Source organism: Talpa europaea (assembly GCF_964194135.1).
Source record: "Talpa europaea genome assembly, chromosome: 8".
Lineage (NCBI taxonomy): Eukaryota > Metazoa > Chordata > Mammalia > Eulipotyphla > Talpidae > Talpa > Talpa europaea.
Window position 1 is genome coordinate 44994525 of NC_140075.1, and position 27706 is coordinate 45022230.

The window sequence follows — 27706 nt, forward strand, 5'->3', positions numbered from 1 at the left end:
GGCTTCCTTGACCCAAACCACTCTGATTACTTCAGGGAGAGTAAAACTCGTGTGAATAAAGTTACTTGGTATGGGACTTGATTAAATATTACCCCTAAACTGCTTGGAATATTTTAGTTAATTTTATTATCCATTTTGCCTATCATTTAAAGATTTTAAAAGGAAAACCATAAGGATTTTTTTGAAAATCATATCTACAAAACCTGAAAGGAATTCAACAAAACAACTTTTTTTGGCTCATAATCCTACCCCAAACCCAGAACAATTTCATTTCTCTAACTTCTCATTGAGTTTTTACCTTCAACTTTATAAAGTTTTGTTTTTCTATCCCTTGAGGCTTTTTGTAAATACTTTTACAATTTGCAATATGTTTGTTTTTAGTGTTTGTGTAATATATTCCATCAAACTGATAGTCTATAATTTATTACCCATTCCTTTAGTGCTAGACATTAAGGTTATTTCCATTTTCTCTCTATTATAAATAATAGGAGCACGAACATCTTTGTATATATGGCTTTTTGCCTACGTCTGAATTATATCCTTAGGATAAATTCCCAGGAGTGGGATTAGTGGGTCAAAGGGCATGAACAGTTTTATGGCTCTTAATATTTATTGCTACATTGCCCAAAGGGTCATTGTAATTTACAATGCCACCTGCAACACACGAGAGTAACTGTCCCGAGCCCTTCCAATACTGATTTCTTCAGTTGATAGTTTTGGGCAAATTGTATTGATATAAAGATGTAACTAGTTATTGTTTTTAAATGGTAATTTATTATCAGCACTGCACATTTTTTCTTAAGTGTGTTTCTTATTCTATTTTATATGGTATGCTTTTCAGGTTGGGGGTTATTTTTCTTGATACCAGATGAATTAAAATATTTTAGAATGAAAATATCAAATGCACTTAGGAAAGAGAATAATTGATGAAGCACCCTAGACTTATTACCCAGATTCAACAAATAGCAAGATTTAGCCATATTTGCTTTATCTACTTATTTTTTTCCTTTGTGCAATTATTCTAAAGCAAATCCCAGATATTCTTCTTCTATTTCACTCTGCATCTCTAAAACATATGGACTGTTTCTTATTTAACCATAATTCCATTGTCACACTTAACAAAATTAATTTCCTGATATCATTTTATGAGTCTATAATAAAATTTTCTGAAATGTCTTTTTTATTGATGCTATCAGCATAAAGAGACAGTCCACAATAGTTGGTCATTCTCTTTCTAAAATCTTTTAATCTTTAGTGTACTGTTCCCTATGAATGTCCTGCCACCTGCCCCCCAGTTTACACCCACCCAGTAACTTATTGTAGGAACTGAATCAGTTCTACAGAAGTTCCCACATTCTGGATTTAACTTTGTTTTTTTGTTAGCCCTAGAAGCTTGATTAGACTCAGTTTCAACTTTTGTGTGTGTTTGTATAAGGATGAATACTTTTTGATGGTGCTATGTGATCCATTTTGTGTCACACCAGGGTCACATAATATCTGGTTGTCCCACTTTGGGTGATGTTAAGTCTATGATGAATTTAGTTGGTGACAGTCACAAACACAGCTGTAAAATTCCTCATCGGCTTTGTCCCTCACTGTTTCATCTGTTCATGATGGCTGCTTGAGTCAGTTATTTCATAGAGATTGCAAAATGGTGATATTTCTAATTCTATCCCTGATTCTATTATTCCTTCCCTATTTATTAACTGGAATTTAGTAGAGTTAAAGCATTTTTTGTAATATTAAAATGCAGGTGTATAAGGAAGGCAGGGGAAATGCTTTATGCTTTACTCTAAATTGCCAAGTTTCTAAGTAAGGAGTTAGTTGGTGCTTTTGTTACTTCCAATAGTATTCAATGAGTTGTCATTGCCTTTTTTTTTTTTTAAGAACCATAAAATATTCAAGGTTTTAAAAATGCATATATTCCTTATGTTTTACTCACTTGCACTTATTCTTTCTGATATAAGTGATCCCATCCTTGGCCCAAGGGTGATCTTTCTTGACCCTGTTTGCAGGCATGACAAGGTATCTCAGATTCATCTAGTAATTTTTGACCCCCTGGAGTGGCCCATTCCTCCAAGATGTTCTGTATCTGATTTTTTGGGTGGCGCAGGATGTTTAAGGCTACAAACTAGTGCTATTGTGTGCTTACTGTTATTGTTTCTAAGTTTTCTCAGTGGATAGAGCTAAGAATTGCATATATAGCAATAGTAGATAAAAGATTATGCCTTCAGGATTATGCTCAGTGAAATAAGTCAGAAGGAAAAAGAGTACTACATGGTTTCACTTATAGGAGGAATATAGGGGATCAAGGACAAAAAATGATAATAACAAAAAAAAACCCACAACAAAACAAGAATAAATAGACAACTATAAATCAGAGACATTCTACAGGGGAGGCGGAGGGAAAGGGATCAAAATGAGGATGGAAAGAGCACAAGGGACTATGATGATGGAACACGGGTGAACTGGTGGTGGAAATTCTATGGGAACTACACCTGAGAAAAGAAAGCAAACATTGTAAGAATTAAAAAAATTAAAAAATTAAAAATTTTAAAAAGATTATGCCTTCATACTGATATTTTCATTTCAAATGGAACAAAAAATAATTTTTAACTTCTTTGTGTTCACACTTCTATGTCTCTTCACTAAAAACCTTGGTTCCAAAATATTAATACCACAACTAACTTATTGCCCTAGTAACTGAGACATTTCTGTTTATCTTTAAAATATATTCAGTTATATATATACAAATTCCTTGTTCTAATACTTGAATTAATTTCTTTTACTATTTTGATGTAAACAAACTTTTCTGTTTTCCAATTTTAGGATTCATTTTTTAATTTTTTCTTTATTTTTATTTTTTGAATCTATAAAATGTGCTTTCAAAGTTAAACCTGTGTAACAGGGTATTTTCAGAATCACTTTTCTTGATAAGAAGGAGGAATTACACAGATAAGACAGAATAGTGTCAGAATCGCTATTATAATAGCGACAGAATCACTGCTCTGTCTTATCTGTGTAATTTCCTTCTCCCTATTGGTACCCATTTCTTAGTAATTAAGGTTTGTTTTATCTTTGCAGTGCTGCTTTCTGTAAATATGTATGCATCATAAGTTCTCATTTATTTTACATAAATGCTAGCATATCATGTATTTCTTAAAATACACCATACCAGCGTTTTGGAAATCTTCATTTTTTTTTTTTTGAAGCATACATAGATAGCATATCCATTGTTAGGATGTCCATGGTTTATTAATGCCACTATTGATGGACTTCTGTTCTTTCTGTCTTCTAAAAAAACCCAAACAATCCTGTGCTCAATTTCATATTTTGGCCAACATGTCTTTGGGGTCTGGTTTGTTTATGAAGACATGATATGTGAATGAAAAATAAAAAGCAATACAATACAGAATGTATTATAAAAACAAAAGTAAAATCCCAGCTCAAGTCTGTGTGTTTAAGAAGACTTACTGGCTTACCCAGGACTCCTAAGTCCTCAATCCTTAGAATTTCATTTCACATCGCTTTTAGTGATAGTGACGCTTTTCTCAGACCCAGACTTTAGACACATGGTTGAACAAATATGAATGTGCTAACAGGTATAGTAGAGCTGAATGTTTGAACTGTGGGCTGCCTCATAAATTCAGGCTGACTAATTATTTCACAGAGTTGTATCTGCATTTCCGAAAGTGTGCTCTCTGGAACATCTATAGAATATCAATAAGGGTTACATGGTAAAATCAGAATGGAAATGCTAGGTTAAACAAGCCTAATGGAAATTAACTCCAGAATCACATCTGATGTCTCCAGCTTACCTGGAGTCTCCCTTTCCATGGGGAAGCTCAAGTTAGTGAACATTGTGCCATAAAACCCCAAAACCAATGTATACACTCTGTTTAAGTGAAAACCAAAGGCATCCTTTGTAGTTGACTAACTTGTGACAATTGTACATTTTTGATTAATAATTTTCAATTTTTTTTTCTAGATTGAATCGTTGAAGAAAAAGGTGCAACAGAAACAGCTCTTAATATTGCAGCTTTTAGAGAAGATATCTTTCTTAGAAGGAGAGGTAAGAGGCTGTGTTTAAGTGTGTCTTCCCTACCATTAAATTTTATGTTGCTGAACTTACCACTGACACTTAATTAAAAATATGGCTATTTCCTGGCCTTATAAAATTGATTGAAGGTTAACTGGCAACACTGAAAATGAGGTTGTGACAGCTATTTTTTTTTTTTAACAATCTGACTCTCCTCTGTCTAGCTTGCTGTTCACCTCTGATTTTGACTCTCATTTTTCTTGTTCAAAAATTTTCTTAGTGATAAGCTGTTGCTTAATACTGGTCACTTCCCACAGTCATGGAGTACTTTATAATTTCTGAAGCATTTTCACATACATTCCTCACAGAATACTCTCTGAAACTCTTAAGACAAGACGTGGATTATTGTCTCTGTGTTAATAAATTGAATAACAAAGGCACAGAGAAAGCAGGTGGCTTTGCTGAAGATTGCCCAGCTAGGTAAATACCAGAGCCAGCCTGAGAAATGGACTCTGAATCCAATGCTCTTCTAATACAGAAGGAAGTTGTGGAGTTGGAAGGACCTTTAAATCTTAGGTATTAATAGAAGGAGACGCCAAAATCTATTTGCTCTGAAGGTTCTTTATTAAGAACTTGGCATTGAGCCTCCATGAATCTCTCCTTGTCTGTCCTTCTCTACATTGCAGACCTTCTCTGGAGGGGAGGATGATGGCCCAGGAAAGGATGATGAAGTAAGGTGACAGGGAAGAAGACTATTTATTAAGCACCTAATGTGTACTGGGTACTGTTAATTACTTTCCGGATCCTTTGTATAACATAAGAAGTCAAGAATGGCATTATATTTGCCCAAATTTGAAACTTGGATCTGCTCCTTATTAGCTGGGTGACCTTGGGGAAGTTTCTTATGATTAGAAAATGAAAATGCTAACTGTGTCTCCATGTGGATGGCCACACAATGAGAATGCATAGAAAGCGCCTGGTATGTACTAGGCTCTTGGTAAGTCTTAGCTTATTAGTGCACTCCCTTTATCGGGAATGTCCAGTAAGTTAGATTATATTTTCTCCATTTTGTGGGTGGGGAAACTGAAGGTCAAGGCTGTAAGAAACCGGCCTAAGTGGACACTAGGGATGGGTAGGCCTAAATTTAAAGTCTGTGATCTTAACTGCCATCTTCGTGGGAATAGCAAGCTGGGTCCTCGTTTACTCTATTTTAAAGTGCTGCTTGTGAAAGTCATAACCAGAAGTCCCTCCTAGCCCATGGGGACCTGGTAGCATATTCAGGGCCAAGAGATTCAGTTTCCTGACAGTCACCTGTGTCTACTCCTATATTCTTCTCCGCAGTTGCTAGGTCCAGCTCTAGCCATATGGGTGGACATTTCTAAGATTGCCCTCTGAAATTGCAGCTCCCTATGGGAGGAATTACCCCTTCCCCTGTGAGAGTTAGAGTGTGAGTGTCCTGGGTGTTGGCAGAAGAGAGTTCCAGGAGAGGAAAGGTGCTGACAGGAGAGGAAGAAGGTCACTCAAGACAGTAACTACCTCCTTCCCCTGACTGTGCTATCCTATAGATTATTGGATGTCTGAGAGGATATTAAGCATGAAGAAGAGCTTTCCAAAGGTTTTCTTTATTTAATGCTCAATTTGGTAAACTCATGTCTTCTTTTAGTTTGAATTGCCGTGTAGTTGAGGGGATCCCAAGAAACCCCAATAGAGGACTGGAGAAATGAGTAAGGGAAGGGACAAATGCCAGTAAAGTTGCTGGGGTCTCTAGGCTTCTGAGTTATTCCTACCAGAAAGTCAGAAAACAGGGGCATGTGTCCATTTCCTCCTACCCATCATTAATTGAGGCCTATTCCTGGGGGTTGTGGCAATTCTGAACTGTCCCAGGCAGGGCCAATTGACCTCTGGTAGTCAGAGGGAGTTAAAGAATGCTGAGTATCATGTCAGGAAATGGTAAGTCCAAAGGCAGTAGGTGGAACTCAGAATGTCCACTATTCTAACAAGCAAGTTTTTTTAAAAAACCACCTTTTCTTGAGCATTTTATACATTTATTATATATTTGATTGATTAAATTTTCCTTAAACTATTTAAATTCAACTACAAATGAAATATGGTTAATTCTTTCACACTTCAAACATCTGCTTTATTCAGCAGACTAAATATATGTAAAAATCAGTTACTTAATAAGAAGATTTAATAATACATTCCTACTCCTACCTCAATCTATTAAAAATATGAAATATGAAGAGATTAACTTATTTCTTCATTGTTTCTCTTATATGTTCCCCAGGCTATTGTTTTACTTCTTTCAATGTTTTCTTAGTATTACTATCATTTTGACCTTTCTATATAGGTAGAATGACCTTTTAAGGCCATAGAAAATATATTGATTTACAATACAGGATTCTGTTGGCCACTAAGCATTTGTTATGTTGACTTATGCTAACGCCAGTAACTTTTATACCACTTCCTTAAACTATAGTGATACCAATGGTGGTATTTCAGATATCTTTGAAAAGTTTTGCTGGATAAATCTGGTAACCTCCCACATTCCATCATATTAGGAAAGTAGCTACCTTTTATTGAGGGCCTAATTGCAGACTCAAGCCTGCCTGCCTGAATTCAAATCTCAGCTCTGCTACTTATGTGATCTTAAGCAAGTTGCTTAACTGCTCTGTGCCTTAGTATGCTCATCTGCATGAGAATCATCTCTTTGAAATGGTATCCTCTCCATGGAGTTGTTACAAGGATCTAATTCATATTAAGTGATTAGAAAAGCATATGGTTCATAGTAAATGCCGTATGTGTTTATCATTTCTTCAATTGTGTAGTTTCAGGGCCCTCTTTCATTGTCATTGACATATATTTTTTCCCTTCCCCTTCAACCCTCTCTCCATCAACCTCCTTCTTTTAAATAGAATGTGGATTATTTTGTTCTCTGAATTAATTATTAATACTTATGCTTAAACGCTTTAGATTTGGCAATCTTCATCCCCACAAGATCCTTAAAATTTGATCTAGCCTGGTCTCCTCAGACTGTATTTACAGCGACCAATTCAGTATTTTCTTGATACAAATATGCTTATTTTTTCCTTTTTTCCACAAGCAATTTTTTATTTGCTCACCTCTTGAAAAAGAGTTATCCTATTCATCTATTTTCAATATAGAAAAGTTATTAAATTGAAATTGCAAGCATATATCTTCATAAGGTTGATAAGCTTCCTGAGACTCTGAACAGATTCCATTCCACTTTCCTCTGATGAAAATCCTAAACTTACAGCTAGATTCAAAACTCAGAGGAAAGGAGTCAAATGTCTTGGTTTTGTCCATCCTGCATTTAATGTGTGTTGTGTGGTACATAAACCTCTCACCGTGTCTGTGGTGCATTCCAGGAACTATTATTAATTTTCCTGTAATATTGGGGCAGCAGCACCAGGCACCAGGGCTCCACATACACATTTTATTGGATGCATATTAGTGTGTGTGCTCAGCTCCAGCTGCTCACTCCCCTGGGCCTGGGGGAACAGGGGGAGAAGGTGATTGCCAGACATTTTGTGACATAATTTCCCAAAAATGCCAAAAGGTGCCATACCAGGTTCTTCCTTCCTGGCAGACACAGAGTCTCCCAAGCCACTGGATAGTATGCATTTCACATATAAACACAAGGTGGTGGTATTTGAAAGCAGGAAAACCCCAGAACTTGCGTCTCACTCCCAGAAGCAATTTTTTACAGACCACAGGACTGTCTGGACTGCTCTTTGCCATTCCATATTAGATATGTTCTGTAAGAGGGAGAGGTAAAATAGACTTTATTTTCCTGTACTATGTCCTACCCACTTTATTTTTAAATTACTTCTTAAATCTGTTCCTTCTACTTAACTTTCCTCTGCTGCCCATGTTCATTCTCTCACCATCTCAATTTATTTTTGTAAACCCTGTTGTGTATTAGTTTAAATAAGTAAACTGCTGTTGCGTCAGACAACACCATTGACAAGCCAGAGTCGTGGAGCAGGCTGCACAATGCAGGATGCTGCTGAAGAGCAAGATCCTGGCCCTTTTATTGACACACGTAATTGATTGTAAGGAAATTAAGGAGATTAAAGAAAGAGGAAGGGTGTAGAAGATTAGGGATTGTGCATCTGCCCTCCAGGCACTTCTAATCTACTTGATGATACACCCTAATCCCCAGCCATGGTTCTAATCTTATCAACAAGGCGCTCCACTGATACTGATCAGCTTCTGGGGTCCCTTGTCATACATCGGTCCTCACCACCCCCCCACCCCCCCCCCCGCCCCGGGCATTCCCGGTCATACCTCGTGATGTATAAGTCGGGAGTATGTGTTATGCATCGTTCTTCAGCTCATTGGGTGTTCAGGACATATCTCCTGATGCACATGTTATGCATCAGTCCTCAGCCCCCCCCGGGCATTCTGGACTTACCTTGTGATGCATAACCTTCCCAGTGTGATCCAGCTTTGTGCTCTTGTTTGATTTGAAAGCCTTAAGGGTTGGGCTCCTGTTCCTAACTGGCCGGGCCACTTTGACCTTGTTTAAGTGACAAAATGGCGGCCGAATAGGCTGCCTAGGAATAGCAGACCCACAAACTGCTGTATTTATTTTTGATAACTGAAGCTTATTGAAGTTAAAAACTCTGCTCTATGAAAGACACTGTTAAAAGAATGAAAAGACAAGCCACAGTCTGAGAAAATAGTTGTAAAACAAGTATCAGTAGACTTATATTCAAAATATAAAAATAATTCTCAATAGTCAACTATAGGAAAACAAATAACCCAAATAGAAAACAGTCAGAAGATTAGAATAGATACTTCATCAAAGAAGATAAACAGAAAATAAGCATATAAAAATGTGTTCAATATGATGTCATTAGGAAAATACAAATTACAAAGAGATACCACCGCACACCTGTTAGAGTGACTGAAGCCCAATACTCTGGTCAAATGTTGTCAAGGGTGAATAGCATCAAGAATTCTCATTCATTGCTGATGGAAGTGAAAAATGGTACCACTACCTTGGAAGAGAGTTTGGCAGTTTTTACATAGGTAAATCTCATCCTACCATAAGTATGCTTCTAGAAATTTATTCAATGGAGTCTAAAACTTAAGTCCACAATGTGCATATGTAGCAGTTTTATTCATAATTGCCAAAACTTGAAAGCAATCAAGACGTCCTTCAACAGGTGAATGAATAAATAAACTGAGGTATATTTAGACAGAGGACTATTATTCAGTGCTTAAAGAAATGAGCTATTAAGTCATGAAAAGAAATGTAAGAACTCTCAATGTGTATTGTTAAGTAAAAAGACCATTTTGAAAAGTCTACATCCAATGGTGGTGACGAGGAAAAAAGCAAAACCATAAAGAGATAAAAAGATCAGTGGTTACCAAGGGTTCAGAGGAAGGGAGATAGACAAGTCTAGGTGAAGATATTTTTAGTGGAGTTAAAACACTTCTCTGTGGTACTGTAATGGTGGATACATGACATTATGCATCTGTCAAAACCCACTGTACAACACAATGAGTGAACCTTGGTGTCAACTATGGACCTTTATAAACTGCTTCTATTTAAAAAGTGAAACTCAAGGAGTCTGACAATTGTCTTTGCCTTGGAACTGCCATCTCAATCAAGATACAGAACACTTCCTGTACTCCTAGAGAGCTTCTGTGGCCCTTTGCATCCATCTCTCATGCACCGCCAAGCAAATTCGGTACTTTTTTCCAGGGGGAGGAGTGCCTTCATGACCTTTGGTCACTGTGCACTTGTTTGTACTTTCTGTAAATGGAATCATTAAGTATGTACTCTTGTGCCTCGTTTTCACTCAGTGTAAGGAGTTGAGGTTTATCCATAATGCTCTTTATGCATTCCTCTTTATTGTAGAATATTTTCCATTGTATAAATACAATTTATTTATTCAGGCACCTCTTAGTATCCATTTGAGTTATTTCAAGTTTGGGCTATTGTGAGTAAAGCTGCTACATGATCTTTACTGTGCAAGTCTTTGTGTGGACAGGTATGGGTTTTTATTCCTCTGGTGTAAACTGGTAGTGGAATAACTGGGTTGCATGCATGACAGATGTAGCTTTTTTAAGCAACTTTTGGGCAGTTTATCAAAGGGGTTATAATATCTTACATCTCCACCAGCAGTTGGGATGACTTAGTTTTTCTGTGCCCTCACCCTGACTTCATATTGTCTTTTTTTTTTTTTTTTTTTTTTTTTTAATTTAGCCACTTCAGATGTCGGGTAATAGTGTCTCATTGTGATTTTTATTCGCATTTTGAGGTCATTAGTGTTGTCGAGCATCTTTTTTGGGCCTTTTATATTATCTAGGTTTTTTTAAAAAAGCATATACAAATCTTTTGCCACTGTTTTAATAAGTTTGTAGTTTATTATTGAGTTGTAAGTGTTCTTTATGTATTCTGGACACCAGTTCTTTTCCAAGTAGAGGTATTTTCAACATTTTCTCCATTCCATGACTTGTTTATCATTTCCTTAATATCTTTTCAAGATAGTTTTATTTTGGATTTCATTTTGAATACAGTTTAATTTATCAATTTTTTTTCTTTAATGGTTTATGCTTTTTGTGTCCTATCTAGGAAGCTTTACCTATAACAAGGTCAAAGAAATTTCTCCTGTGATATCCTCTAAAATAAGTTTTTGTTTTCTATTTAGATCTTAATCCATTTTGAATTAATTTTTGTGTTTTGTGTATTTACAAGAACTGGGGTACAGGCCAGAGGTGTTGGGGGTGAGAGGATTTACCAGAGACAGAGTGGGGAACAGAACAGGCAGAGTAACTGAAATACACTGCTGAGGGGAGCAGCGGATGAGTCAGGAGAGGTCTGCTGAGCCATGTGGGTAGCTCCCTGGCTGGGGATTGAACTCGTGCTGCAGTGGCTGCGGATAGCTTCATTGGTTGGGTCTTAACCCCTTGTGCCACCAGGGAGGCCCCTGTTTTGTGTATTTAAGGATTGATATTTTTTCCACATAGCGATCTAGTTGTTTCTTTTTAAGGCATCTTTACTTCCTAATATTGATGACCTGCACCCCTTCCTCAAACTTTCTTCTTTAGTCCGTCTGTCGGGCATGGGGAGGGGCACCAATTTCATTGATTTTTTTAAAAAATTAAAAGTTTTTGGCCTTGTTGATATTCTCTATTGTCTATTTTCTATTTCATTTAGGCTTATAACAATACTCATTATTCTATTCCTTCTAATTATTTTGGTACTAATTTGCTCTTTTTTTTAGTTTTTTGAAGTGGAACTTAGGCCATTGGTATAGACATTTCTTTTTTAATATAACCCTTAAAACTGTAAATGTCTCTCTAAACTCTGTTTAAGTCGCATCTCACAAGCTTTGATATATTTTCATTGTCATTCAGTTCGAAATATTTTCTAATTTCCTTTGAAATTCTTCTTTGACTGATGGATTATTTAGTACTGTGTATTTTAACTTCCAGATATTTGAGGTCTCTTTAGATATCTTGTTTTTGATTTCAAATTTAATTGCTATGTCACATAACATACTTTCTATGGTTTTAATTATTTTAAATTTATTGAGACTTGCTTTATAGCTTAGCATATGGTTTCTCTTGGTTAAATATGAAAAAATGCATATTCTGCTGCAGTTATGTGTTCTACATATATCAATTAAATGTAAGTACTTGATGATATTATTTAGATTATTTGTGTTTTTCCTGATTTTTGGGCAATACTAAGAGGAGTGTTAAAATCTTTTACTATGGTTTTAGACTTATTTCTTCATATGTGTGGGTTTGTTTTTTTTTTTTTTTACTTCACATATTTTGAAGCTCTTGTCATTAAGTATATACATACCTTTCATTATACCTTGGTGATGAACTGACCTTTTCATTATTATGAATATTAGTCACTACATTATATACTCTTTGCTTTGAAGACTTTTATCTGGTATTAATTTGGTCATTCCAGTACTATCTTTTCCTGTCCTATGTTTATTGTTTGCATAGTATACCTTTCTTCATCTAGGTACTTTCAGCAGGTCATATTCTTTATATTTATTTATTTATTTTATAAAGATTTATTTATTTATACAAGAACCGGGGTACAGGCCAGATGCACAGGAGGGTGAGAGTACTCACCAAAGACAGAGCGGGGAACAGAACAAGCAGACTGACGAAATACACTGCTCAGGGGAGCAGTGGGAGAGACAGGAGAGGTCTGCCGTGCCATGTGGGTTTCTCCCTGGAGGCCGGGATCAAACCCGCGCTGCAGAGGCTGCAGACAGCTTCACAGTGCGGCGCTCAACCTGCTGCACCACCAGGAAGGCCCATTTCTTTGTATTTAAAGTGAATCTCTTACAGACAATATTTAGCTGGGCCTTGCTTGTTGTTTCTGTTAGGCCTTGCTGGTAGTCTCGTCTTTTACTTTGAGCGTTTAATCCATTGACATTTAATTATTATTGATATGGTTGGATTTAGGTCTACCATTTTATTAGTCATTTTACATCTCCTCTAAAATTTGGTGGTCCTCATTTAATGTCCAGACATCTCAGTAATTGATTTTTGTTTTTTGTCCAGAGTTAATAGCTATATTTGCAGGAGGATCTGTTTGTTAAGTGCTTACTCCTCTATATTAAAGTGCAGCTCTCACTTTGAACTAGAAAATTGCAATGACCTTGACTAATCTTCCTGCCTATAGTTTTATTTTCTCCCAGTACAGTTTTCGCTTAGCAGCCCAAGTGATTGAAATAAAATTTAGTGTTGACCTTGGTTTTCTAAGTTTAGGAGTAAAGGGTTGTAATGGTGTATGCATGTAGCCCTTTGCAACTAACTCTACCTATATACTGCAGTGTGGTGCCTGTTCTCAACCTGGAATATTGAAAATGTTGCTTTTACTTTTCTTACTCTCTTTCCCTTGCCTAACTCCAGAACATTTTCATGGACAGTTCAGTTCTTCTCTCCATCTTGTGTTAGGCATTTTCTCTGACTCCCCTTTAATATTCTGTGGGTCCCTCTGCATGGGGCTTACTACTTTGTTTTGTTATTTTCTTCTTAGCTGTCTATACCCTCAAAAGATTAACCACTGCAGGGATTGCAAATCATGTTTTATTTCTTTAACTTCACTTAATTTTACACACTGCCTCCATATGTTGCAGTAACTAATTTTTTTTAAGATTTATTTATTTATTTATACAAGCACTGGGTACAGTCAGAAGCGCAGAGGGATGAGAAAATTCACCAGAGCCAGAGGGGAGAGCAGAGCAGGCAGAGTTTATGAAGTACACTGCTGAGGGGAGCAGCAGGCGCAGCAGGAGACGTCTGCACGCCATGTGGGACCCTCGTCGGCTGGGGATAGAACCAGTGCCACAGAGGCTGCGGGCAGCCTCACAACCCAGCACTCAACCTCTGCGCCACCAGGGAGGCCCAGTAACTAATCTTTTTAATAATTACATTGAATTTTTAGTAGTATCTGCTTTTCCTTTCAGGGCTTCAATGTGTATTTACATCAGTTACTCATAGAGTTCCTATGAAATAGAACAAAGGATTTGGGGCTACCACTCCTCACTGTGTGCCAACCAAGGCATATTTGCTGTGTTTAATGTTCACATCCTGTGAAATATTTGAGGTTAAAGTTTACACTGAGAAAGGATAAATTGATGGGATTGTTGGAACTTATTAAAGGACAGACCTCTTCTGCCTTTCTCTTTCCTTATGAATGGGAGAGTTCAACTATGTCAGAGGATCTGTCTCTCTCTCTCTCTCTCTCTAAGACTCTCTTTGTTTTTTTTTTTAAATAATAAATTTTATTTTTATATTCCCCATACAATTGCAACCCCCCCTTTCTGACCCAATCCCTCCCCCCTCCCGCCCCCCACCCCCCCAAAAGTGTCTCTGTTTCATAGTTTTTTGTTGATTTTCATAGTTTTTTCTGATTTTCACTTTCTTATAGTTATTCATTTTCCTGGTCCCTTATTTAAGTTTTCTAGATTCCTGCTATGAGTGAGCATGATCCCTTCCAGCGCCATCCATGTTGCTGCAAATTGCATTTGCTTATCTTTTTTGAATGTTGAGTAATATTCCATGATGTATATGTACCACATCTTCTTGATCCAGTCATCTATTTTTGGGCATTTGGGCTGTTTCCAAAGCTTAGCTATTGTAAACAGTGCTGCTATAAACATTGGGGTGCAGGTGTTCTTTGGAATTGATGTTTCTATGTCCTTTGGGTAAATACCTAGGAGTGGAATTGCTGGATCATGTGGAAGCTCTATGTTTAGTAGGTCCAGAAATCTCCACACAGCTCTCCATAGTGGTTGGACCAGTTTGCACTCCCACCAACAGTGCAGAAGAGTTCCTTTTTCTCCACACCCTCACCAACATTTGTTGTTGCTAGTTTTTTTAATATGTGCCATTCTCACTGGTGTAAGATGGTATCTCATGGTAGTTTTGATTTGCATTTCTCTGATTACAAGTGATGTTGAACATTTTTTCATATGCCTGTTGGCCATTTGCATTTCCTCTTCAGAGAAGTTTCTTTTTAGCTCTTCTGCCCATTTTTGGACTGGATTATTTTCTTTGTTGTTGTTGAGTCTCATCAGCTCTTTGCAGATTTTTGTGATCAGTCCTTTATCATTAGTGTTGGGTGCAAAAATGTTCTCCCAGTTGGTGGGGTTTCTCTTTGTTTTTGTTATTGTCTCTTTTGCTGTGCAGAAGCTCTTTAATTTGATGTAGTCCCAGCTGTTTATCTTTGCCTTCACTATCACTGCTTTGGGTGATGTGTCTGTAAAGATGTCTTTGATGTGCAAATCACGTAGTGTTTTGCCTATATTTCCTTCTATATATTTTATGGTTTCAGGTCTTATGTCTAGTTCTTTAATCCATTTTGAGTTGATTTTCGTGCATGGTGTGAGGTAGTGGTCAAGCTTCATTCTTTTGCATGTAGCGACCCAGTTTTCCCAGCACCATTTATTGAACAAACTTTCTTTGCTCCAATGCATAGTCTTTGCTCCTTTGTCAAAGATTAGTTGACCATAAATCTGTTGGTTTATTTCTGGATTTTCTATTTGATTCCATTGGTCTGTATGTCTGTTCTTGTTCCAATACCATGCAGTTTTGATTATTATGGCTTTGTAGTATAGTTTGAAGTGTGATGCCTCCATTCCCTTCTTTTTTTTTCAGGAGAGCTTTGGCTATTCGGGGTTTTTTGTGATTCCATATGAATTTCATCAATAATTGTTCTATTTCTTTGAAGAATGACATTGAAATTTTGATTAGAATAGCATTGAATCTGTATATTGCTTTTGGTAGGGTGGCCGTTTTAATAATGTTTATTCTTCCAATCCATGAGCAGGGGATGTTCTAAGACTCTCTTTGTGTGTGAGTGAGTGAATGTTGCTGTAGTCCTGGCAGTAAGCCAGCATCAGTCTCCCATACTGAGCATCAGGTTAGAGTGGGAACCCATAGCTCTGCCATGACTTGTCAGCTGTTAAGGACTCTGGAGCGCTTTCTCTTCCTTTCCACCATGTCCCATTCATCAGAAGAGATCCATAGACCTATAGGTCCTGCAGAATATGAGTTTGTCCTGGAGCTGCTACTTTGCTCCTTGGTATCTCCCATTCAGAGCAAGAGTTACTGAGCTGTAACCCATATTCTTCCTTTCAAAACAAATAAACTTCTGTTCCCATAGACAACTCTCATGTGTTATCTAGTATCTTAGAATACTGCCTTAGCTGCAGCTCCAACTTAAAAGACAAATGCTTTAATTTTTTCGAGTTAGACAAATAATGTGCTCCTTATAACAGCAATTATACATTTATTTATTCAATAGATATTATCTTATATCTCCTACATGATTTGCTTCAAAGGTACAGCCAGGAAGATAGATAGGGTCATTGCATCATAAAACTTCAGTCAAGCATTACAAAAAAAATAAATAAACTAGAAGAAAATTTAAAAAAAAACATCCAAATCTCAGTACATGGAGATAACCGCCATTAACCTCTGTCTGAAATTTTTGTGTGTTTTTGTCCTTTAGAGTCCAGGCACCATCACTTCATCTATTTTTCATTCCAATATCCTCAACTCTCTTGCACCTTTGTCCTTCATTTCCCCCATGGGGCAAATTTCCAATTCCTGAGCATCATAATCATCAATCTATGTAATGTTTGGCTCTGGGCTGAAAAAAAAAAACTATTTAGAATGCTAATTTTAATCCCAAGGAGCTTGTTTTACTTTATATGTTTAAGATTCTGAATTTTCCACACCTATGAAATACTAATTATTAAGTTATAGAGGTATTTCTCACTAAATTAAGTTAACAGACTTACTCATTTTATAGTTTAATGAGGGAGTATTAAAAGTTGAGCTGTACCTTATTTATAATTGAAAAAAAGTGATAAATATGTAAATACCCATCAATAAGGGACTAGTTAAATAAATAACGTACATCCATTCAATGGAATGTTATGAACACATTAAAATAGTTTGTTGACATAAAAAAACTAATAAATGTGGGAAGGTATTCACAACAAATTGTTCAGTGGAAAAAGCAGATTGTAGTATAGGTTAAGAAATTCTGCTTATTTTTTATGTAAGATTCGAAACATGTATTTACATCCATAGAAAGCTCTCTCTATGGATTCAACCCATGATTTTTTTTTAATTCCTACTGTGCAAGAGATGCTTGATAAACACATTGTGATTGTTGTCCATGGCACTGGGGAAAATCAGATAAATTATACTATGCATATTTATGGGAGAACATATTTGCTTTCTTAAAATTATTTTTCCCCTCATCTCTAGAATAATGAACTGCAGAGCAGGTTGGACTACTTAACAGAAACCCAGCCCAAGACTGAAGTGGAAACCAGAGAGATTGGAGTAGGCTGTGATCTTCTACCCAGGTATTTGGAATTTCCTGTTTTTCTGACTCAAATCCCCCCCTGACTTAAAATGCTTTACGGGGCTATTATTATAAGAAGTGCATTCTTTCCATCAGAAGTATTTCTGCAAAGATAAGTGGTGATTGTGATGGAGTCTGACTGGTTTCTGTGGGAGCAAGGACATTTTGTAGGGCAGGGGAATAGCAAAGGAGAAATGCAGGGAAGTCACTTCAGAGAATGGCCTTATCATTGAGTGCCTACTCCGTCATCTCCTCTTTGTTTTCCTGTTCTTTCTTCTCTTTCTTTCTTTCCTTCCTCCTTCCCTCCCTCTCTCCTTCCCTCTTTGCCACCATTCCTTCCACAAACATCTGTTGACTCCCTCTCTTGTGCCAGACAGTTTTGATATGGAGGGGAATGAGATCAGGTTCCTGCCCCAGAGCATAGTCAGGAAGATAGTTATATATGTAGGCAGACATTTATTTATTTATTTTTTAAATATTAAGTGTTTTTATTTTTTAAATTTTTAAAAAATATTTATTTATTTATGCATAGAAGAGCTAGGGTACAGGCCAGAGATGCGGGGTGTGGGGGGGGGGGCGGTGAGAGAATTCACCAGAGAGAGAGTGGGGAACACAACAGGCAGACTAACCAAAGTACACTGCTGAGGGGAGCAGCGGGCGAGTCAGGAGAGGTCTGCTGTGCCAGGTGGGTTGCTCCCTGGCTGGCCAGGAATCAAACTCATGCTGCAGTGGCTGCGGATAGCTTCATAGATTGCATCTTAACCCTGAGCCACCAGGGAGGCCCTGTAGGCAGACATTTATAATAGATGAGAGGTACCTGCAAGGTCCTTTAGTAATACAAAGCAGGGAGAGTCCAAATCTGGAGCAAAGTTCCATCTGTTTCCTAATACCACAACAAAGTATTTTCCAGCACTAGATCAGATTCATGAATCGGTGATCCACTTTAGTCATGAGCTGATATACAATGGCTATTGCCTGGTTTCTGTAGCTGCATTTCTGAGCTAGAGGACTGACCCATTTGTTGTTAAGCTGCTGCTCCACATGCCCATGGCTGGCCTCTCCCCACTAAGATTAGAGCCTATCATCTAGTAACCCATCTTTGATAACTAGCCTACCACCTCTGGGTGCTCCAAAGGACATAAAAAAGTTTGTAACAAAGACACTGATGGCATGTGGTTTGTGATTTAGGTAATTGGAGTTACAAGGTGCCTTGTGTACTGAGTGTAGGAGGGTGTATTCTTGTGTAATCAGGGACATTTGTATGTGAAGTGGTAGACATTAATAGGCCCGAAAAATGTAGAAGCCTAGTTAAATGGTGACATTAGGTGGGAAACCGGCTATACCTCCCCAGGCCGGGCAGCAGAGCACCCGGTTCTCACCTTCCTTGATGGCAGCAGGTTGCCTTCAGGTCAGGCTGGACTCCATTTGCTGGAGCTTCAGTTTCCCATCGGTGAAGTCAGGGGTTTGACAAAGTGACTTCTCTGCTTTCACCACCTCTGTTGTTTTAGAACAAGGCCTCATCTCCCTACCTATTTTTATTCATTACTGATGTCTCTGTTTGAACTCATAAAATAAGCCACTTACCCTTCTCAAAGTATTTACCAAAGGCAGCACTAAGCTCATTCTTTGACAGTGCATTGCTTGTTTTCTGACAAAAACAAGGCAATTTTATCATACTGATGTAATTAAAAGAAAGTATTGTCTAAAAGGAAAGGAAAAAGGGGAAGGATTATATAAGTAGATGGTAGGTGTCATCAGTGTGGGGTACAAAGTACATGATAAATAGATAGCCAAAAAGAATGATTGCTCATGTCCAACAACTCCTTTTCAAATATAAATAGTTTGGCCATTCCCTTCTTTTTCATTTTTCAAGAACCAAGTGACTTAGTCCACTCTAATTGCCCACATAATAAATCTTGTTTGGCTAAGACGGATACAAAACTATGTCTGAAACCAATAAATTGTTTGTTTTCTAATTCCCACATTTTGGCTTGAAATAAGCTTTTCAATTTGTATGCTGAAGGATAGCCTGAAGCAAATTTTTATGGCTAAGTTATGAAACCACAAAGCGGTTTTCATAATGGAAGTGCTGACAGACCCTTAACTTATGGCCACGGTGAACTTGGAAGCCACTTCAGTATCTAAAAGCAGCTTTTCCATAAATGTAGCATTTGGTTTCCCCCAGGATCCATCTTAGCACTTTAACTACCTAGGTCAATCAGCAGAGGAAATGAAAACTACATATCCGCATTTCCGAAAAGGCAGAATAATATTTCATTCTTTTCCTCACAAATATTTATTAAGAGCCTACTATGTGAAAGGTGCCATGCCACTCAAGATAGTGAGGCACATGGGATGTTTAGAGATCGTCCAGGGCAGTGATTTTACACCTGTGCTTGCTCTGAGCTCTGGCTCCTGGAGAGGCCTCGTGATGTCTCAGGAGCTTGACAAGGAGCTGGACTCTGGGAACCCTTTCCCCAAAAACAGCTTGACAAGCTTAGCTTTTAGTGTGTTTTACATGTTGAATTCCAGGAAATTTTTATTTGAATAAGCAGTTCTATGATCAAAAGTAAATTCAAATCCCTCGCATTTAATCCTCTTGTCCTATAGATATCAAAATTGGTGCCCAGAGAGGTCAAGTGATTCACTGGAAGCCACACAGTCAGCATTTATTAGAACCATTAGAGTCCTGGTGTGGTACATTTGTAGTTTTAAAATACTCGATAAGTAGGGCCTCCCTGGTGGTGCAAGGGCTTAAGACACAACCTATGAAGCTATCTGCAGCCTCTGCAACACAAGTTGGATCCCCGACCAGGGAGCTACCCACATGGCGCAGCAGACCTCTCCTGACTTGCCCGCTGCCTCCTTCAGCAGTGTATTTCAATCAATCTGCCTGTTCTGTTCCCCATTCTGTCTCTGGTGAATCCTCTCACCTCCCCTGCTCCACACACACACCTCTGGCCTATACCCCAGTTCTTGTATGCATAAATAAATATATCTTTTAAAAAAATACTCAAGGGCCTCCCCGGTGGCGCAGTGGTTGAGCACTGGGTTGCGAAGCTGCCCGTAGCCTCTGCAGCGCCAGTTTGATCCCCGGCCACCGGGTGAGGGTCCCTCATGGAGCGCAGACCTCTCCTGTGCCCACTGCTCCCCTCAGCAGTGTACTTCATCAGTCTGCCTGCTCTGCTCTCCGCTCTGACCCTGGTGAATTCTCTCACCCTCCCACGGTTCTGACTGTACCCAGTGTTTGTATAAATAAATAAATAAATAAATAAATCTTTAAAAAAAATACTCAGTAAGTAGAGAGTTTCTAAATTGTGTTGTGTATGTTCTTTAACAAAACACGTAGTTCTTACATGGACTTCAAACTTGAATCTAACTAATAAAAGAGTGCATGGTGTTTTCCAGTATATTTTATAAATAGGCTCCTCCAGAATGTTTTGATCAAGAGTAGTATTGAATTAAGCCTCATTTATGCAGAGGGGTTTTGTTCTTACTTCCTTTTCTCCCGCAATGTGGGAGCAGTGTGGTCCAGGGGAAGCCCCAGCCCCGCTCCTTGCTGGCGTCCTGAGGCCTCTTCAGTGGGATGGGAAGGGGAGAAGCTGCTGGCTGCACACAGGCTTGGGCAAGTTACTTATTTCTCTTAATTCTGAGTTATTTCATCCGTAAGATGGAAATAGGACAATGACATATCTCATAGCATTGTTAAGAGGATTAAATAAAGCTTTAACTTGGTAACTAGTCCAGAGTTAAACAATACATGATAGCCATTATTACTGTTAACTAAATGAAAACTCTGACTTCACATGTATGACACTCTCAAATACAGGTGAATTTGGTGTACTGAGACAATTTCATTAACTGAATAGTTACTGGTCATTATTAGTGGTTTAGTAAATGGATTGCTAACTTAGTCATGGGTGCACTCTATGCATTGAGCTCTTTGATTAAACTGTCACAGGTTTGAGACCCTCTAGATACCATGTGAAATGCTGAAAAGCCTTGTGATTTATGGTACATCAGAATGGTCCCAGTGTTCTAGGCACTGGGCATGAAGTCTCACAAAGTAGCACAGCCCCGATGACTCATTTCTCCTTGTACCTGCAATTATGTGCTTTGCTACTGCTAACTTCATTTACCTTATAATTAGAGCTGCTCTAATTATTATTATGATGCTGAAAAATATTCAGTGTATTTTTGTGTATGCTGAAAAAATTTGAAGCCAACTTTTCTTTTACTTATAGCACCATTAAGCCCTTGTTATTATTTACCACCCAATCTGCCCCACATCTCCCCTGTCCCTGCCAACACTTTCCTCCTAGGAAAGCCTAGGAGGCTCCTGTCCCCCAGTCTGACACTTACTTGATGCTTAGTAAATATTTGTTGGCTGAAATGAAAGATACTCACCAAGTGGGGATTTAGGCAGCTGATCTATATTATAATATGATTTATTTATTTAGAAAAGGGCTTGAAAAAAGCATTTCTTGCTTATGTGTTACTTCTTTCTGTTTATCATCTTTGTCCTCACTAGAATATGTTAAGTTCTATCTGGGCAGGTATTTTCACCCATTTCATTAACTGCAGTTTTCCTAGTCTTACTTAGAATAGTCTTGCATACAGGTAATCAATGTCTGTCGCATTTGCTGTCCTTCTGAAGCAGCAGAATGTCTGCTTCCTGGAGGACTTTTCTGGTTCTCTCTCTAATTCCCTGGCCTGCCCTCCATCTCTTTTGATTAGTCCTCTTTTTCCACCAAGATCCCCATTGTGGAAACTCCTCAGGGTTCTTCTTGGGTATAGTAATTAGTAATTTCTGCAAAGATGGCATCCAGTCTCCTAGCTTCTCCTCTAGCCGCCCCTGTGACTGAGCCATCAGTAGTCCAACTTCTCTCTTGAATACAAGTCTTCCTTCTAAGGTTGCTGCTGTGCATTTCCTACTGGTGTACACTTGATCTTCATTCACACCCACTCTATCCATAACTGAGAGCATCTTTTTTTTTTTTTTTTTTTTTTGGTCAAAGTCATTCCTATTAGTAGTGGTAAAGAACACTGGCTCAGAATTAGAACTGGCTTTTGGTCCTGGATCTGCCTCCTGTTACAGCTATAGCTTTGGACACATTTTCAACCTCAATGAGTCCCAATTTCCTCGCCTAGAACAGGAATATTTGATATAAATCCCTCAGAAGCTTGCTTTGAGTCTTTGAAGGAAACTAAAAAGTTTTAAGAACAGGTATTCTGATTGATAATTGAATGAAATACAGGCATAAATTGTCCAGTTGCAATAACCACATGTTCCTATTTCTGATAACATTGCCACTGTTGGGCCTCCCTGGTGGCTCAGGCCGTTGAGCGCAGTGCTGTGAAGCTGTCCACAGCCTCTGCAGCGTGGGTTCAATCCTGACAGGCTGGGGAGATACCACATGGCGCGGTAGACCTCTCCTGTCTCGCCCACTGCTACCCTCAGCAGTGTATTTTGGTCAGTCTGCCTGTTCTGTTCCCCACTCTGTCTCTAGTGAATCCTCTCACCCTCCCGCGCCTCTGGCCTATACCCCAGTTCTTGTATGTATAAATAAATAAATCTTTTTTAAAAAATTGCCACTGTTTCCCCAGCTTCCCAAGCTCAGTATACTGTAGTCACCTCTGAATCATGAACTGTTATGCTCCTAGACTCACTCACTCATGCAGGGCTGTCTTTGCTTCATGACTTGCTGTATACACGCCCCTTCCCAATGCTACCAGCTGCTTGATTCTGGTGTTTTAACTGTGTCTAATCTGCATAGCACCATTTCTCTGCCTCCACTTTCTCCTCAAATTCTTCCCCTCTTCCATCTAATCTCCATCTCAAAATAAATTGCCGCAAAGTAAGGATCTCATCATTGGGCACTGATTTCAAGGTCTTTTAAGCTCCTCTTTTTTAAAAATAAAAGACTAAGGAATTTTATTTGAAAGGTTTGATATTAGTTAATTAAAACCACTGAGCACAATCTTAGGCCATCTAGCCTTCATTCACAGAGAATTGTGAAAAACAAAAAGCCAAAAGAAAAGAGACTGCTCTTTCTCTTGCCCTTAGTGAAACCTGGTTTCCAGAAAAGTCATAAATTATATCATAATAGGTATGATTTAATGAAAAATATTCCCTGTGGTCATAAGTGCCTGGCACATAGTAAGCACTTTAAAATGCCTACATTTTCATATTTCTGTTGTGGAGACCAGAGCACAAAATAACTTTTTGTCAAAGCTGCCTTTGCTGATTCTGCTATTTTCCCCCCTAGGGGAACAGCCCCTTTATGGATTAATAAAAGGTTAACAATAGCCTTAACGTGGTAGAGAAAATGGTTGAACTTCAATTCTGGGTTGACATTCTTCATGTTCTTGAAATCCTGTTATTTCCTAGTGATCAACTAAATAAAATACCTCAATTCTTTTTGAAAGATTGGGATATGAGATCCTTTTTTTTTTTTTTTTTGAAACTCAGAAGGCCTACCTTTATAAACATTTCTGACTTTATGGCCTTTTAGCATATTATCACCAGATACCATTTCTGCTATGTGGGATTTTCATAGTAGTTGGCACAAATTGCCATCTGGCTTCTACTCCACTCCACTGCCTACTCGGGGCACTGGAACCCCAAGTTGCCAGATTCTGTGGCTTCTTTTCTGTGACAGGTGACACTGACCACTTGTTCATCGAAATCCCTCTCCCTTGAAATCCCTTGTCCCTTGGTTTCCTTTGTCATTCATATGTGGGGTGACAGCTCTGTGCCTGGCTTTTTATGAACTGCTGGGGTCATGAAGATGAGTAAGATGTGGTTGCATCCTTCAAGAAATTAGAACTAGCAAGAATGTGTACAAGTACATTGGGCACAATGAGATAGTTGCTTCCAGTGGTGTGACAGTCATTTCCAAGGTGGGTATGGTGACAAGGTGAAAGGGACATGTTGAGTCTCTTGGGAAAGATGTGTGGAGTTTAAAATTACCCCCAAGCTTCTAAAATCCCTGTTAAAAAACGGTCTGCATGTGACACTTCAGTTGAAAATCCTTGTGGAATAATGGAAGTTATCACTCATGGGAAAGTTTAGCAAACTGAACCTGTGGCAGCAGAAAATTGAGCAGCACTGCTCTAAGAAACTGAGCACATAAAGAAAGGAATGGTCATTTCTACCACTGTGGGGGCGGGGGCGGGGGAGGCATCAGGGACCTTGTCATACAGATGATGTTTCTTTTGAGTCTTGAAATATTGGCAGCAATCCAGCAGCTCGATTTGATTGGGGAAACATTCAAGGCATGGAGAATAGCAAGAGAATGGCTAAGACGTGGAAGTAGTGTGGGAAATCTAGAGAACTGTGTGTTGCTTAGCAAGGCCAGACAGGAGATATAACAGGAAATGGTGGATGACCTATAAACCATGCAGGGAAGGTTGGATTTCATCCAGGGTGCAATGAGGAGACTTTGAGAAATATTAAGAAATTTTTGGGAAATATCTTTGAAAACAGAATGGATAGTGGATTCAGGGAGAGAGAAGACTGCCAACACTGAAAGCAGTATTCAAAGATAAATTATGAAAATCTGAACTAGGCCAGTGATGGAAGGAATAGAGGAGACAGAGGACAAAATAGTCGTTAAGAAGGTGGGAAGTTAGACAGAATGGAGTTGACTCATATGTTATATATGCAAATGGTCACTGCATTAGTCAAGATGAGGAGGGTAGCTGCCCTAACAATCCATAGATCTCAGTTGCTTAGTGCAATTAAGATTGATTTCTCTTGCTAGAGTTCAGGCCAGATTGGGCTTCATTCTTCAGAGTCATTTGGGACTTGGCTGCTTCACTGTATCCTCTGTGTGAAAGGAAAGAGAGAGACCACAGAGGACTGTCTTGAAGGTTTTTCTACTCTAACTCTGGAAATAATATATATCATTTCTGCTCAATTAGTCACATGCCCCACCTAATTGCAGGGGAATTGGGAAAAGTAGTTAGTTGAATTATGTATCCAGATAAGGACGTGGAATATCCCTCCACTTTAGTCACCAAATCCTGCTAAATCTGCCTTCCAAATAGCTCTCTCGCCTTTCCTGAAACTTTACCTCCTTTGCTACTGTAAGAACTCAAGTTCCCATGCTCTCACTCACCAACTAAATACCAAAAATCTCCCAACCTTCTATTTCTAGACTGATGCTTCTGCTGTCAACCCTTAGCAGTGCCACAAAAATCTTGCTAGAATAAAAATATGGGCAAATCATGCTTGCCCTTAAGAACCTTTAGGAGCTCCGTGTTCTTCTTTGAACTTCATAGCAGTGCATACAGGACCCTTTTCCTGGCAGGCCTTCTGCAGCTTTCCATTATGAACTTTTTAGTCCAACTGTAGAGATTGTGTCTCTTTTCAATACCCATAGCCTTTGCATTTACCCTTCTTTGCCCTTTTGCCTAGCATTCCCATAACCTCTTTGCCCACCTGAAGAATGCCTTGGGTTCTTCAAGAGCCACCTTCCCATTGGAAATTTCCAGATGCCCTTCTGCTATGCTAACTTGTTCTGCCTTCTGCTTGCTCATAGTATGTTCATTCTTATATTGTCAGGGTCCTCACAAGAAGAGAAAATGGAAGAGACTTAAATGAAGGGACTATTTACAAGGGTTTGGCAGTTTTAAAGGGAGTAAACATGCGACTATGGTGCATTCTGGAGCTAGCAACAGTGAAAGCATTACCAGCCTGGAGCAGCAGAGGGAGAGCTGTAACTATGGCCTTGGCTGGGGAATGTAGCCTGCAGGCGTGCTAGGAGGGAAATGTCCTGACCCTTCTGTCTTTTATTTTCTTATTCATTGCCACCATCTCCCAAATGATCAGAACCAATTGGAAGCCAAAGGGTGAGGGACCCCCACTGGTGCTGACTGTTGGTTCAACTGCCCAGGGCATAGAGTGAAGTGGAGAAGGGAGGGAGTACATCTGCAGGGGCAAGTGGAGACTATCCCGCACAGCTCTTCATGTCTCTCTCTGTCCTAGTAGTCACCAAATCATCTGCAATTCACTTATGTGCATATCTTTCTCACCAAATTTGAGTTTCTTTTTTTTAAAAAAATATTTATTTATGTATGCATACAAGAACTAGGGTACAGACCAGAGGTGTGTGTATGGAGGTGGGGGGAGGCCGTGAGAGGATTCACCAGAGACAGGGTGGAGAGCAGAACAGATGGACTGACTGAAATACACTGCTGAGGGGAGCAGCGGGAGAGACAGGAGAGGTCTGCTGTGCCAAGTGGGTAGCTCCCTGGCTGGGGATCAACCTCAGGCTGCATGTCTGTGGATAGCTTCATAGTGCTGTGTCTTAACCCCTTGTGCCACCAGGAAGGTCCCAAATTTGAATTTCTTGAATGCATATCTTCTCTTTTCTGAATCATTGCTACCTGGCACTGACCCAGCCTTTAAAAAATACTGAAAATAGGGCCTCCCCAGTGGCGCAGCATTGAGCGCTGGGTTGTGAAGCTGCCCGCGGCCTCTGCAGGGCCGGTTCAATCCCCGGCTGCTCCCCAGCTGCTGGAGGAGGGTCCCACATGGCGCGCAGACCTCTCCTGCCACCCGCTGCTCCCCTCAGCAGTGTACTTCGGTCCTTCTGCCTGTTCTGCTCCCCGCTCTGGCTCTGGTGAATTCTCTCGCCCTCCCGCGCTTCTGACTGTACCCAGTGCTTGTATAAATAAATAAAATAAATCTTTAAAAAAATATTGAAAATAATGGTCTCTTTTGTAACAATTAAATAAAATATTAAACTGTGTGATTATAGTCTATTTTTAAATGTGTAAAAACCATTTCTTAGCATTATTTTACCACACAAACAGGATAAAGAGCTTTTCTTCCCCTTCCTGACCTGCCTTTTCTCATTTTTCAGTCAAACAGATAGGGCTCGTGAAGTCGCTGTGCCTTCCAGAAACTACACTCCATACACAAGAGTTCTGGAATTAACCATGAAGAAGACTGTGACTTAGGCACTCAGAGATGTGCTCTTTGCACAGAGAGATGAAAGCCCTGGAATCCGGTAGGTTAACATCTGGAAAGGAAAAGCAAAGACTGTTGCTTCATCATCTGCACAGTTTCAGCCAGAATGGAAATTGCTGAGGTCTGAATCCATTTCTAAAACATGAAGGCAAGTGGAGGCAGAGGGGGAGGGTCAGATGGAGAAGTCTACAAGGTTATATTTCAAACCCCCAACCAGCGTGCTCTGCTGTACTGGGCCATCTTTAGCTTTCCATGTAGATGTTGCCATCCTATCAAAAGAACTCCTTCACATTTTATCTTCTGTTTTACTAGACTTTGAATGGAAGGAAAAGGGGCATTCATTTAAAATTTCATGTTATTCACACCGGGATCATTTGTTACAGCATGAAGATTTTGTTTACCCATAAAAGTATTAGAGGCTATGTTTCTGTGAGACAGAGATATCTGTCCACTGGAGCTTGGGCACCTGGGGAAACTTGAGCCTGGGGGGAGGATCCCCTCATGCAGGTGTGTCTCCTCATGGTGCCGCAGATTCATGCAGGGTTTGGGGAGCCAGGCACCCTTCATTCTGACGTGCTAATCCCTGGGTTTAATTTGTGCCTTATGCCTTTATTGGGCCAGCTGAAATCACTGTATTTTATTCCACCTGTGATATTTTTCTTTCTCACTTTAACTGAAAGAGAATTTTGTATGTTGTGGAAATTTAATCATTTAATGTTTTCAATATTGATCGGTGTTTTTGCTAAATGAATGGGTAATGTGTTCATGCATGCTCTACTTTGATATTATAACC

The 27706-nt window shown here is 39.0% G+C and overlaps 1 protein-coding gene across 2 annotated transcripts in view; it reads left to right on the forward strand.

Moving 5' to 3' along the window:
• MYZAP (myocardial zonula adherens protein) overlaps nt 1–26903 on the forward strand; it is a gene marked incomplete at both ends in the record, with an annotated part of 93326 nt that extends 66423 nt beyond the window's left edge. The window contains 3 exons of one of the 2 annotated variants that reach the window (XM_084240988.1): nt 3989–4072; nt 16835–16935; nt 26807–26903. In XM_084240988.1, coding sequence (XP_084097114.1) covers nt 3989–4072; nt 16835–16935; nt 26807–26903 — 282 coding nt within the window. The remainder of the gene's footprint in view (nt 1–3988; nt 4073–16834; nt 16936–26806) is intronic. The other variant, XM_084240989.1, reaches the window with a different exon arrangement.
• Nucleotides 26904–27706: the final 803 nt, after the last annotated feature.